This window comes from Gasterosteus aculeatus, chromosome 8 (assembly GCF_964276395.1).
Source record: "Gasterosteus aculeatus chromosome 8, fGasAcu3.hap1.1, whole genome shotgun sequence".
NCBI lineage: Eukaryota > Metazoa > Chordata > Actinopteri > Perciformes > Gasterosteidae > Gasterosteus > Gasterosteus aculeatus.
The window spans coordinates 7,622,563-7,637,211 of NC_135695.1; the positions used below are offsets into that span (position 1 = coordinate 7,622,563).

Here is a 14,649-nt window from a genome sequence, read left to right on the forward strand (position 1 = left end):
AGATTTGCATATTTTAGTTATAATAACAACAGGGGTCTCACTCACCTCTCGGGGGACTTTGAGTGGCTGCGATGTCTGTGGCTTCTGTGGTGACCTGGATCAGTAAGAAGAAATGAACCATCGTAATCACTTTAGAAAGCTTGTATTTTAGACACCGTGCAATTGTATTTAAAACAAAAAAATACACGCAAGATCATCTTGGAGGCAGAATTCCATTGGGTGAAACACGTTGAACTTGCATAGATTAAGGCGTTCATTTTGAGAGCCCTCTTTTTTTTGGTTTGCATTTCGTTACCTGGAGATTTGGAGCGGTGGCGTCTGTCTCTGGACCGGCTGCGGTGGCGGCGGGGGCTCTTGCTGCGGTGGCGCTCTCTTCTGGGTGACGGGCTGCGTGAGTACACACAAGAAACAGACATCAATTAACAGGTGCTACATGTGTTATATTAAAAAAGGTGACCGAGGACTTCAGGTAAATGCAAACGTACCTTCGTCTCTTTGGAGATCTGCTCCTCCAAGGACGTGTCTTTTCTGTAATACAAGCACGCACACACACACACACACACACACACACACACACACACACAGTCAGGGTTGGGGGCACATGAATCAAGTGGCGTCTGAACAGATGAGCCGCAAACCTACCTGGAGGCGGGGCAGAATGATGTCACACATCCTCTCTGCATGAAGAAGCTCATCAATGAACTCGTCCACGTGCATCAACTCAAATTCTAAAACAAAAGATAAAATATTATAGATAGCTCCTTCTGCTCGGGTTGAAAGGAGACTAACAGCAGGCAGAGGGAACCACTTTTTTGATTGCAAGATGTGCATTGTTGCAGTCAGAAATGTTCCTCAATCAAAAACTCACCCCCATTACGGTTCTGATTCTTGACTTTTCTGTAATCGTTATACAATGGCTCCAGGTATTTGTAGCAATCCACTGCAGTGCCAGTTAACCTCATGTACATCGCTCCAAGTAAACGAACATATCTGAGCAAGAGAGAGAGGGGGGGGGGGGAGTAGTGTGAGATCCACTAGAAGCAAAGTACAAAACAGGAGACACTATTCATGCTTGACATAGATATGTATTTTACAGTGGCCACGACTTTCTGTCAGACGTCTGTAGTTTCTTTAACATCTCATTCTTTCTCTCACAAAATACCAAACCATAAACCTACAATGCCATACAATAAAAATAGTGTCCCTATCATACACACATTAAACAGTTCAGCCTAGATTTTATATTCACTAAATCACAATTAAAGTGTGCTGACATTTTTCCTGGCGAGACACTACAGGGCCAGTGTTAACTTTTTCTATGAAAAGAAATGAAACTCACTTGAAATCCTCATTTTTGATGAACTCAACAATAATGTATTTTTCTGGTTGAATCTGCAGCATCTTCAGCGTGAGGCAGAGGAAAGGAGTGGGCTTTATGTTTCCTCCAAAAACTCCACCCACGTACTTCAGCTCCATCGCTTTGTCAACAACAAGCTCAGCTATGGATCACAACAAGCTTTAATAAGCGACAAACTGCACACAAAAAATGTAGGCTCACTATTGCATGCTGTTGCATTAAGATTTGTACGGAAATTTTCCAACAGTACGTGTAAGTGTCAAGCAAATGTATTTAGAGAAGCAGCATTGCACTTTTTGTCGTTTGTCGTTAAACATATAACAAAAATATATTTCAAAGAGTTTGAAAATGTGATGATATTGGTTAGTAAGTTTAACCTAAAAAGCCCCATTTGTCTTACAATGTTGAATCAGATAAATATCTTAGTTTTTTTAGCCTCTGTCAGACAAAAGGAACAGTTGACGTTAAGGTTACAACAGTAAACTTCAGGTTTGTGGTAACGTTAACTAGCATAGTTAGCTTTAGCGAAGTTTTTTTAACAGGTCTGGAGTATGCAATACTTTAAACATTTCTTAAGTGATTCCAGTGTTTCCGTAAACATTAGAGATAATCCGCTGGACTTTCAGCCTCCTCAAGGACGTGTCTTTTCCGTAATACAAGCACATACACACACACACACACACACAGAGTCAGGGTTGTGGGCACGTGAATCAAGTGGCGTCTGTGAACAGATGAGCCTGAACCTACCTGGAGGCGGGGCAGAATGATGTCACACATCCTCTCTGCATGAAGAAGCTCATCCATGAACTCGTCCACGTGCATCAACTCAAATCCTAAAACAAAAGACAAAATAGTTGATGAAACATCCACCACATAGTCAGTGCTTGTTTCATACTCGTACGGTGGCCCTGAAGTGCAAAACGCAACGGCAAATAGGAAAACACAACGACATTAAGTTCTTTTGGAAAGGGTAGGGCCTTATAGCAGGAAGCAGAGGACCCTCTTAATCCGAAGCCTTTCCCCGCAACGGAAAGTGACATGGCGGATTCAAATTACCGTGACTCCTTAACTATTCTTAAACTGAGAAATTCCGCTTCCTAGATATTATGGCAATCAATAAATCAGTGGCGGGACCGAGAGGCTGTGATGAGGGGGGGAAGTGAGCGCAGCAGAAAGTCACGGAGAGATGCCGATGTTTTACGAGTGTCTTCAAAGTGTCCGACTAGTGTTTCACCATTGTTTTACCGGTGTTTTGTTGTTCAATTATATTTAGGTGTTGTAAATAAAAGTAAATAAAAGGGAGGGTACCGCGGACGCTACGGGGTGGCGGGGGTTGTGTTTTGCACTTCAGGACCACCGTATACTCGTACTCTAAATGCAACCTGAAATTAGATTTTGGTCAGATTAGTGAACCAAAAAATAAGTGCGATTTTTATTATTATCTTTAGGAACACCAAACCGCTGCAGGTAGCATAGCGTCATGATGCAGGTGTCTCCAGGTAGCCATGGTAATAGTCCTTACCGAAACACGTCGGACTGCCTGGTCAGGAATCTACAAACTTGTGACTGTGTTTCAAATAATACACGTGACATCTTGACATTCTAATAATATGAGAAGGTTGGGCAGATCTGGCATGTTTGGTTCCGAATACTCAAGCCTGTATTCTCATACTCATACTCATGATCATGTGTTGCATGATCAAGGATGTAACCACGCATTCTTTGGGGGGGTCGTGTCTCATGATCTAGTCTTGGTTTGATGTTAATGCATCATGTCTTAACATAAAGAAAATAACATTCATGCTCTTTGGAAATCAAAAAGAATTGGATCGGGATATTGAATTAAAAATCTGAGATAAAAAAAAGATAAAATTAAAGGAGAATAAATTCCTTCGCGTAGGAATCAATCATAAAGTAACATGGAGACAATATATTTATTTGTATCAATTGTACAAGTCAATAGCGATACTAAATCACTATTACTTCTGTGTATATCATACTGTGTCATATTGTGTGAAGGTATGGGGGTCAACCTATAAAACACTCATAAACACACTTGTTACAAAAACAAGCTCTACGTATCATTAATAAAGTTGTTTTTCATGAGCACACAAACCCCCCAGGTAGCCAGCGGACTCGGCTGTGTCATTTATTCCCCAAAACTAAGGAGAATTCAAAGACAGATTTCAATACGTAAAGATGTTCGTGTGAAGATTCAAAAGTGTCACAACTTGTCAATATTTCCATTTGACGAAAAGGTCCCAGGTATGAAGATGTGGAATCGTTTTTTTGTTAATATTCACTAAAGATCTTCCTAATATATAGTCTCAGCTTTTGATGACTTATGTTTTAGGATTGTAATCACACGTGTTCGTAGGCTTCCATTCCTGAGAAACGAAAGCGAAGGACCGTTTGTTAAAATGTCAAACCTGAACTACACGCTACAACGGGTCGGTGAACCTATAAAGCTGCGTGGCCAACATCTTATCACTTACACCAGAGAAGCCGAAGCAGCATCAACGGCAAGAACCAGCCAAGGGTTGGAAGGGTTGTAACAAAAAGATTGAGACTGACAAACATGTATTATTGGGCTCTTTGTGTTTAGACAGTATTCAGTAATTTATGGCTTATGTTCTTCAATAAAGTATTTGGTATTGAAACTCCAGTCCAGTCTTGAATCTGTGCTATCACCATAACAACATACAAACAAGGAATACCAAAGAAAAAAGAAAACCACTAAGTTGAATAAATCTGTCTAGTTGTATTTAAGACCTTTGTAAAGCTCCTGAACTGATGAGATTAGATAGAACGAATAGGAAAGATTCACTCTGTAGTTTCCAGAAGGCTAAAAAGACCTCCTACACAGTAGATCTGTGCATTAACCATTTAGGTTTTTACATTTTGAGATGATTTTGCAGGTAGAGCACCTTCCTGTAAAATAATTGACTTTGAATGTTTAATCATCTTTTCAGGTCGCTGAGCCAACAAGGGTTTAATTTTCAAAGGTCTGATGGATGTTTTTGTTTGGCTCTTGTGTACTTCAATAACAAATTGCGCCACAGGGAAAAATAAAAGTTCTTAAAATCTTGTTGTTTCTTCTATTTATAAAGTGTGAGAAAATATAGTCTCAACTTTTGATGCCTTATGTTTTGGGATTGTAATCATACGTGTTTGTAGGCTTCCATTACTGAGAAACAAAAGCCGAGGAGCTTTTGTTAAAGTGCCGCTACTCAACTATCCGCTTCAACAGGTCTGTGAACATATGAAGGTGCGAGTCTTGTCTTGAGTCAAGTCTTGGTTTGATGTTAATGCATCATGTCTTAACATAAAGAAAATAACATTCGTGCTCTTTGGAAATCAAAAAGAATTGGATCGGGATATTGAATTAAAAATCTGTCAAGATAAAATAAGAATGAATTCCTTCGTGTAGGAATCAATCATAAAGTAACATAGAGACAATATATTTATTTGTATTAATTGTACAAGTCAATAGCGATACTAAATCACTATTACTTCTGTGTATATCATACTGTGTTATATTGTGGGAAGGTATGGGGGTCAACCTATAAAACACTCATAAACACTCTTTTTACAAAAACAAGCTCTACGTATCATTAATAAAGTTGGTTTTTATGAGCACACAAACCCCCCAGGTAGCCAGCGGACTCGTCTGTGTCATTTATTCCCAAACCTAAGGAGAATTCAAAGACAGATTTCAATACGTAAAGATGTTCGTGTGAAGATTCAAAGGTGTCACAACTTGTCAATATTTCCATTTGACGAAAAGGTCCCAGGTATGAAGATGTGGAATCGTTTTTTTGTTAATATTCACTAAAGATCTTCCTAAAATATAGTCTCAGCTTTTGATGACTTATGTTTTAGGATTGTAATCACACGTGTTCATAGGCTTCCATTCCTGAGAAACGAAAGCGAAGGACCGTTTGTTAAAGTGTCACACCTGAACTACACGCTACAACGGGACGGTGAACCTATAAAGCTGCGTGGCCAACATCTTATCACTTACACCAGAGAAGCCGAAGCAGCATCAACAGCAAGAACCAGCCACACTAACTTGTTGAAACAGCTGAATGATGAGGTGAGTAGCTGTTTCTATTTTATTGATTTAATATCGTATCATTGTGTCCTAGAGCCCAAACATATTGTCATTAAGTTCATTAGTAGTTCCTTGCTATATTCCCAAATTTCTGTCTTTACTTCGTTGATCTCTCCGGTGTTTCATTTATCCTGTTTTTTTAGACACTATTAAAGGGATTCAAGAAAAAATATTTCACTTATTCTTAACAAGTATTACTTATCAGTTGTTTTCTCTAAATTGTATTTTTTCTTACTCCATTTGTCTTGGCTCACACCATTTCACTAGTTTCCTTTCTTACTTACTTGACTCCTTCTTCCTACCCCTTAAATCCTTATTTTGTCTTTCCTTTCTTACTTACTTGACTCCTACTTCCTACCCGGTTAATCCTTAATTTCTCTTGCCTGCCACACCTTTTTCTTCCATCCTCAAACTTCCTACTACCTTTCATTAATAATATTCATTTGATACTCTGCTCACCTCGGGTTTTATTTCAGCCTTTGTTTTTGTCTTGCCATTATTTTATCTTTTGTCGATTCTTATGCCTCTTTTTTATCCATTCCTTCCTCCCACTGTCCCATTGCCTTCATTCCTCACTCGTCCACTCATTTGGCTTCCTTTGTCGGTTTGTCTGTTTCTCTTTTAAGATGTCCTTCTTCACGTATACTTTCCTCTCCCTACTGTGGGGATTGAACCTCTCTAAGAACACTATTCCCTTCACCTCCAGCCGGTGGTGCAAAGTAAAAAGAACAAGCCGGCTTAAGTTTAAAATGAAAAATGATTTAATAACTAACAGAAACAAGCTGAATCATATAGACGACATAAACAACCAGGTTCCTTCCCTTAACATTAGAGAATTCAAACAGCTCCTATTACGTCCACTTACACTACTTCCATCTAATTTCACTCAGTGAGGAACCTTTGAAGCCAAAAGGACTATTGTAATTCAGCCTTTGTTTGCCAGAAGCAGGCCTCTTTGTGTCTGGGGGTGTTCACGTTCCCTTTACAGCCTTCAGCGATTGGCTGTAATCCCAACAGTAGCCCCGCCCAGTCTGTTACCTGTTGGACTTGTTCTCTCTCTCTGGCTCCTTCTTGTGGTCAATTCTGAAACCGCTCGCTTCCTTAACTTAACCTCATTAATAATAACGTAATAAGACAAAACATCATTTAACTTTTCACACCAAGGTATTAAAAAAACATTTTAAAAATAAAAAAATATATAATATCACACATAATATCATTATTACCACTAGTCGTGCTTGTACTTCTTCAATTACTGACACTACCATACTTTTTCTTGTTGTTTGTTTGCTTCCTACAGCATTCAACACTGCTAACTCCATTTCTTTCTTCCTCCCTTCCTCAATATAAAATGATGATAATACAGCATGCTTTTGAGGATATTATATTAACCGGTGATATATTTAAATATTTGGCATTCTTATTCCACATCAGTGCTGATCAGAGTCAAACAACACTGAGGTCCAAACTGGAGGCCCTGCAGTGTCATTTTACCTGGATTCTGGAGCCCAGCAAGATCAACCTTGTACTTCACCGCGACAAGCTGTTGGAGATCGGCACGGAGGATGGAAACAGCTGGCTGGGTCACATCTACAACCTGAGGGGCTTCATTCAGTGCAAGCTGGGCTCCACCGAAGACGCCCTGAGTTTCTTCCTCCAGGCTGCAGAGGCCTTCGGCCAGATGAGAAGGGCAGGTGAAGGTCCCTGGTTGGTGGTGAACTACGGGAACCTGGCTTGGCTGCACCACCTCCTGGGAGACCAAGCAGAGAGCGAGGCTTACCTTTCAAAGGTGGAAGCCATAAAGAAGGAATACCCAACTCCATCGGAGGACGAGCTCCATGCAGAACTCTACGCTGAAAAAGCCTGGACCCTGATGATCCTCGACATAGAACGAGAGCTGGTGTCAGATTACTTCCAGAAAGCCATCAAGATGCAGCCAGACATGGTGGAGTGGAACACCAGTCACGTCATCGGGTTAGCGAGTAATTTTGTTCGAGGCAGCACAAAGATGGAGGCTGACATCTTGGATAAAATGAGAGACGCCAAGGAACAGGATCCAGAGAACTTGTACCTCGCTGCTTGCGACATTCAGATACGTGCAAAGAAAGGGCAAGACGTTGCAGACGAAGCACGTGAGTTAGCCAAAAGGGTTTCAATCAACCCCGTCAGCAGCTACAGTGAGATGAGAGCAATACTTCATGTTTACAGAACCTGTAGATTAATTGATGAGGCCATTTTTTTGGCAGCAAAGGCGGTGGAAAACAATCCAGATCAGCGTTATCTCAAGAAATTTGCTGCACTAACTCTCAAATGGAAGATTGTTTTTTCCAACTACAGTGGCGTAGATGAGCGCATGGTTGACAGAGCAGTCATTCTCCACAAGGAGGTGATTTCTCTTTACCCAGATTCTGCACTTGTGGAGGAAATGGACCTCGCAAATATATACGCAAAGTCCAATCGCAGACAGGGCGAAGCCAAACATTTGTTCCAACAACTGCTAGAAAGGAAGCTGGAACCTGCAGAGAAACAGGTGCTTTACAAACACTACGCTAAACATCTTCTCTTTGATCTGAAAGATTACAACAAGTCAATAGAATATAACATGAAGGCAGCAAAGATACCGATAAATTCCCTCTATCGTGAGAGCAGCATTAAAGCTCTGGTGAAGATTAAAAATAAAGGCAGGAGCCCAAAGTGCAGAGAAATAGAGGAGTTTCTGGAAAACCTGCAACAGCCATAGTGGGTTGTTTTTACAACCCTGGTTCCAAATCTGGAGGAGATGAAGGTGAAGATGAGATGAAGTTGCATTACCTAAAAAACACTTAGCAATTTATTTGTGTCCTTTAAAACAGAAGCTTTTCTACTAGTGTTTAAACTTTGGTAGTTTGTTTGCAGTACACGCGATGTGTATGACAAGCTGAATAATACAACGCTGTCCTTCAAATAACATCCACTGTGGACATGTGTAAATGTTTTGGTCATCATTTGATATCACATGGTTCATCAAAAAAAGATATTGATCAGATGTAATGTATATTATATTCCTGTTATTATGGTTTTCTCCTGTTAGCTGTGTATTTTAAGTTCATGTAAGAATATTACTAGTACTAGCAGCAGTATATGAAATCTGCTTTGCTGTATGACTTGGAGTAGTGGAATATAGAAACTAATAATAATGTAACAATTTATTTGATGGACCCCTGTAACCTGAATATTACAGCCTGATACAACTGATTGGATGCATTTTAAGTATGTAAATCTGTAACAATTCCTGTGTAAATGTATTTTTTTCTCTTTTAGTGAGTCATTGTAATTATGTGGAAGGAAGTCAAAGCAACATGAGAATTTGGTTGTACAGAGTAATGTAATTTCTACACATGACAATAAATATCTTGAATCTAGTTAAATCCACTTAAAAGAACTGTGTCTTATTTGGGGGCATTGGGGGCAATATGACCCTCAAATATATACATCTTTGTTCTTGAGTACTTGAGGAATCAGTCAAACTTCTAATAACACACAAAAAAGAATTACGGTCTTTATTTTATGACAAATGTCACGACAGAGGGTGAAGTTCCATCTTAACATACAGAAACATATTTTTCTACTTTTACACAGATCCAAAGAGATCAATGAAGGCCAGAACTTTATGACAATAGAGAGTACTTTTAAATCAGATTGAATCCTCTCGAATGGTTGGAACCAAAAGATCGAGGCAGAAAGGCTGGCGATGGGGTGAGTGATTGGATACAGATGCATTCACACTGCTGAAACCAGAGGGCTTTGCATTGTAAATCTCAGAGGTCAGTGGTCCAAGACCTAAAGTGGAAATTACTTGAAAAATAAAACAAATTTGAAAACATCATTGAATTTCAAAAGATTTAGAGGCAAGTTCACCAACAGATCACAGGCAAAATAAAAAGGAGGAAACAGATCAATCGTTTCCTCTTCGACTCTTCTTGTGACTCTTTTTTGAACTCCTGTGATGTAAAAGAAACATAATGAGGTTAAATGGAACTGATCAAACAAAGGGTTCATATCTAATTACTAATAAGACAGGAGATCCAGAAAAATAAAGGATGAAGATCATGTGATATGATCAAATAAATATACAGTTTTTTGGGGACAGTAAACAAATAAGCAGCACAACCAATCAAGAACAAAGCAATAATGATTAGTTTTTATGGAAAAATGTATTATTGGGCTTCTTGTGTTTGGAGAGTATTCAGTAACTTTGGCTTATGTTGTTCAATAACGCATTTTGCAGCTGTCTTTTTCTTTTCAAAGGACAGTATTTGTATTGAAAGTCCAGTTTTAAATCTGTGCTATTACCGTAAAAACATACAGATTTGCATATTTTAGTTATAATAACAACAGGGGTCTCACTCACCTCTCGGGGGACTTTGAGTGGCTGCGATGTCTGTGGCTTCTGTGGTGACCTGGATCAGTAAGAAGAAATGAACCATCGTAATCACTTTAGAAAGCTTGTATTTTAGACACCGTGCAATTGTATTTAAAACAAAAAAATACACGCAAGATCATCTTGGAGGCAGAATTCCATTGGGTGAAACACGTTGAACTTGCATAGATTAAGGCGTTCATTTTGAGAGCCCTCTTTTTTTTGGTTTGCATTTCGTTACCTGGAGATTTGGAGCGGTGGCGTCTGTCTCTGGACCGGCTGCGGTGGCGGCGGGGGCTCTTGCTGCGGTGGCGCTCTCTTCTGGGTGACGGGCTGCGTGAGTACACACAAGAAACAGACATCAATTAACAGGTGCTACATGTGTTATATTAAAAAAGGTGACCGAGGACTTCAGGTAAATGCAAACGTACCTTCGTCTCTTTGGAGATCTGCTCCTCCAAGGACGTGTCTTTTCTGTAATACAAGCACGCACACACACACACACACACACACACACACACACACACACAGTCAGGGTTGGGGGCACATGAATCAAGTGGCGTCTGAACAGATGAGCCGCAAACCTACCTGGAGGCGGGGCAGAATGATGTCACACATCCTCTCTGCATGAAGAAGCTCATCAATGAACTCGTCCACGTGCATCAACTCAAATTCTAAAACAAAAGATAAAATATTATAGATAGCTCCTTCTGCTCGGGTTGAAAGGAGACTAACAGCAGGCAGAGGGAACCACTTTTTTGATTGCAAGATGTGCATTGTTGCAGTCAGAAATGTTCCTCAATCAAAAACTCACCCCCATTACGGTTCTGATTCTTGACTTTTCTGTAATCGTTATACAATGGCTCCAGGTATTTGTAGCAATCCACTGCAGTGCCAGTTAACCTCATGTACATCGCTCCAAGTAAACGAACATATCTGAGCAAGAGAGAGAGGGGGGGGGGGGAGTAGTGTGAGATCCACTAGAAGCAAAGTACAAAACAGGAGACACTATTCATGCTTGACATAGATATGTATTTTACAGTGGCCACGACTTTCTGTCAGACGTCTGTAGTTTCTTTAACATCTCATTCTTTCTCTCACAAAATACCAAACCATAAACCTACAATGCCATACAATAAAAATAGTGTCCCTATCATAGACACATTAAACAGTTCAGCCTAGATTTTATATTCACTAAATCACAATTAAAGTGTGCTGACATTTTTCCTGGCGAGACACTACAGGGCCAGTGTTAACTTTTTCTATGAAAAGAAATGAAACTCACTTGAAATCCTCATTTTTGATGAACTCAACAATAATGTCTTTTTCTGGTTGAATCTGCAGCATCTTCAGCGTGAGGCAGAGGAAAGGAGTGGGCTTTATGTTTCCTCCAAAAACTCCACCGACGTACTTCAGCTCCATCGCTTTGTCAACAACAAGCTCAGCTATGGATCACAACAAGCTTTAATAAGCGACAAACTGCACACAAAAAATGTAGGCTCACTATTGCATGCTGTTGCATTAAGATTTGTACGGAAATTTTCCAACAGTACGTGTAAGTGTCAAGCAAATGTATTTAGAGAAGCAGCATTGCACTTTTTGTCGTTTGTCGTTAAACATATAACAAAAATATATAAAAGAGTTTGAAAATGTGATGATATTGGTTAGTAAGTTTAACCTAAAAAGCCCCATTTGTCTTACAATGTTGAATCAGATAAATATCTTAGTTTTTTTAGCCTCTGTCAGACAAAAGGAACAGTTGACGTTAAGGTTACAACAGTAAACTTCAGGTTTGTGGTAACGTTAACTAGCATAGTTAGCTTTAGCGAAGTTTTTTTAACAGGTCTGGAGTATGCAATACTTTAAACATTTCTTAAGTGATTCCAGTGTTTCCGTAAACATTAGAGATAATCCGCTGGACTTTCAGCCTCCTCAAGGACGTGTCTTTTCCGTAATACAAGCACATACACACACACACACACACACACACACACACACACAGAGTCAGGGTTGTGGGCACGTGAATCAAGTGGCGTCTGTGAACAGATGAGCCTGAACCTACCTGGAGGCGGGGCAGAATGATGTCACACATCCTCTCTGCATGAAGAAGCTCATCCATGAACTCGTCCACGTGCATCAACTCAAATCCTAAAACAAAAGACAAAATAGTTGATGAAACATCCACCACATAGTCAGTGCTTGTTTCATACTCGTACGGTGGCCCTGAAGTGCAAAACGCAACGGCAAATAGGAAAACACAACGACATTAAGTTCTTTTGGAAAGGGTAGGGCCTTATAGCAGGAAGCAGAGGACCCTCTTAATCCGAAGCCTTTCCCCGCAACGGAAAGTGACATGGCGGATTCAAATTACCGTGACTCCTTAACTATTCTTAAACTGAGAAATTCCGCTTCCTAGATATTATGGCAATCAATAAATCAGTGGCGGGACCGAGAGGCTGTGATGAGGGGGGGAAGTGAGCGCAGCAGAAAGTCACGGAGAGATGCCGATGTTTTACGAGTGTCTTCAAAGTGTCCGACTAGTGTTTCACCATTGTTTTACCGGTGTTTTGTTGTTCAATTATATTTAGGTGTTGTAAATAAAAGTAAATAAAAGGGGGGGTACCGCGGACGCTACGGGGTGGCGGGGGTTGTGTTTTGCACTTCAGGACCACCGTATACTCGTACTCTAAATGCAACCTGAAATTAGATTTTGGTCAGATTAGTGAACCAAAAAATGAGTGCGATTTTTATTATTATCTTTAGGAACACCAAACCGCTGCAGGTAGCATAGCGTCATGATGCAGGTGTCTCCAGGTAGCCATGGTAATAGTCCTTACCGAAACACGTCGGACTGCCTGGTCAGGAATCTACAAACTTGTGACTGTGTTTAAAATAATACACGTGACATCTTGACATTCTAATAATATGAGAAGGTTGGGCAGATCTGGCATGTTTGGTTCCGAATACTCAAGCCATGTGTTGCATGATCAAGGATGTAACCACGCATTCTTTGGGGGGGTCGTGTCTCATGATCAAGTCTTGGTTTGATGTTAATGCATCATGTCTTAACATAAAGAAAATAACATTCATGCTCTTTGGAAATCAAAAAGAATTGGATCGGGATATTGAATTAAAAATCTGAGATAAAAAAAAAGATAAAATTAAAGGAGAATAAATTCCTTTGCGTAGGAATCAATCATAAAGTAACATGGAGACAATATATTTATTTGTATTAATTGTACAAGTCAATAGCGATGCAAAATCACTATTACTTCTGTGTATATCATACTGTGTTATATTGTGTGAAGTTGTGGGGGTCAACCTATAAAACACTCATAAACACTCTTGTTACAAAAACAAGCTCTACGTATCATTAATAAAGTTGGTTTTCATGAGCACACAAACCCCCCAGGTAGCCAGCGGACTCGGCTGTGTCATTTATTCCCCAAAACTAAGGAGAATTCAAAGACAGATTTCAATACGTAAAGATGTTCATGTAAAGATTCAAAGGTGTCACAACTTGTCAATATTTCCATTTGACGAAAAGGTCCCAGGTATGAAGATGTGGAATCGTTTTTTTGTTAATATTCACTAAAGATCTTCCTAAAATATAGTCTCAGCTTTTGATGACTTATGTTTTAGGATTGTAATCACACGTGTTCGTAGGCTTCCATTCCTGAGAAACGAAAGCGAAGGACCGTTTGTTAAAATGTCACACCTGAACTACACGCTACAACGGGACGGTGAACCTATAAAGCTGCGTGGTCAACATCTTATCACTTACACCAGAGAAGCCGAAGCAGCATCAACGGCAAGAACCAGCCAAGGGTTGGAAGGGTTGTAACAAAAAGATTGAGGCTGACAAACATGTATTATTGGGCTCTTTGTGTTTAGACAGTATTCAGTAACTTATGGCTTATGTTCTTCAATAAAGTATTTGGTATTGAAACTCCAGTCCAGTCTTGAATCTGTGCTATCACCATAACAACATACAAACAAGGAATGCCAAAGAAAAAAGAAAACCACTAAGTTGAATAAATCTGTCTAGTTGTATTTAAGACCTTTGTAAAGCTCCTGAACTGATGAGATTAGATAGAACGAATAGGAAAGATTCACTCTGGAGTTTCCAGAAGGCTGCATGAATATACAACTAAAAGGAGATATCCCAAACCTGCTAACTATAAGAGAGCTAAAAATACCTCCTACACAGTAGATCTGTGCATTAACCATTTAGGTTTTTACATTTTGAGATGATTTTGCAGGTAGAGTACCTTCCTGTAAAATAATTGACTTTGAATGTTTAATCATCTTTTCAGGTCGCTGAGCCAACAAGGGTTTGATTTTCAAAGGTCTGATGGATGTTTTTGTTTGGCTCTTGTGTACTTCAATAACAAATTGCGCCACAGGGAAAAATAAAAGTTCTTAACATCTTGTTGTTTCTTCTATTTATAGAGTGTGAGAAAATATAGTCTCAACTTTTGATGCCTTATGTTTTAGGATTGTAATCATACGTGTTTGTAGGCTTCCATTACTAAGAAACAAAAGCCGAGGAGCTTTTGTTAAAGTGCCGCTCCTCAACTATCCGCTTCAACAGGTCTGTGAACATATGAAGCTGGGAGTCTTGTCTTGAGTCAAGTCTTGGTTTGATGTTAATGCATCATGTCTTAACATAAAGAAAACAACATTCATGGTCTTTGGAAATCAAAATAAATTGGATCGGGATATTGAATTAAAAATCTGTCAAGATAAAATTAAAGGAGAATAAATTCCTTTGTGTAG

The 14,649-nt window shown here is 39.6% G+C and overlaps 3 protein-coding genes across 3 annotated transcripts in view; 1 reads left to right on the forward strand and 2 right to left on the reverse strand.

Annotated features, from left to right (window-relative positions):
• The window catches only part of LOC120823611 (pre-mRNA-splicing factor 38A), a 38,154-nt gene that overhangs the window by 820 nt on the left and 22,685 nt on the right, over nt 1-14,649 (reverse strand). Inside the window, exons 2-7 of the mRNA XM_078107959.1 lie at nt 1,340-1,499; nt 869-990; nt 643-728; nt 486-528; nt 296-387; nt 46-94 (exon numbers count right to left, since the gene is read on the reverse strand). Of these exons, the coding sequence (XP_077964085.1) occupies nt 46-94; nt 296-387; nt 486-528; nt 643-728; nt 869-990; nt 1,340-1,499 (552 nt within the window). The remainder of the gene's footprint in view (nt 1-45; nt 95-295; nt 388-485; nt 529-642; nt 729-868; nt 991-1,339; nt 1,500-14,649) is intronic.
• LOC120823606 (interferon-induced protein with tetratricopeptide repeats 5-like) lies at nt 5,316-8,882 on the forward strand. Its single transcript, XM_040183737.2, has 2 exons — nt 5,316-5,453; nt 6,906-8,882. The coding sequence occupies exons 1-2, from the start codon at nt 5,446-5,448 to the stop codon at nt 8,209-8,211; spliced, it is 1,314 nt and encodes a 437-aa protein (XP_040039671.2). The 5' UTR covers nt 5,316-5,445; the 3' UTR covers nt 8,212-8,882.
• On the reverse strand, nt 8,997-11,339 carry LOC144411408 (pre-mRNA-splicing factor 38A-like). Its single transcript, XM_078107962.1, has 7 exons — nt 11,156-11,339; nt 10,685-10,806; nt 10,459-10,544; nt 10,302-10,344; nt 10,112-10,203; nt 9,862-9,910; nt 8,997-9,451 (listed from the first exon to the last, which is right to left on the reverse strand). The coding sequence occupies exons 1-7, from the start codon at nt 11,290-11,292 to the stop codon at nt 9,303-9,305; spliced, it is 678 nt and encodes a 225-aa protein (XP_077964088.1). The 5' UTR covers nt 11,293-11,339; the 3' UTR covers nt 8,997-9,302.

What these genes read in the sequence shown, in the direction of transcription:
- LOC144411408 (XM_078107962.1), bottom strand. Translation starts at nt 11,292, where the DNA reads ATGGAGCTGAAGTACGTCGGTGGAGTTTTTGGAGGAAACATAAAGCCC. An exon ending in GAATCAGAACCGTAATGGGG is followed by an intron (nt 10,545 to 10,684) that starts GTGAGTTTTTGA and finishes CTTTTGTTTTAG; the next exon opens with AATTTGAGTTGATGCACGTG. An exon ending in AGATCTCCAAAGAGACGAAG is followed by an intron (nt 10,204 to 10,301) that starts GTACGTTTGCAT and finishes GTACTCACGCAG; the next exon opens with CCCGTCACCCAGAAGAGAGC.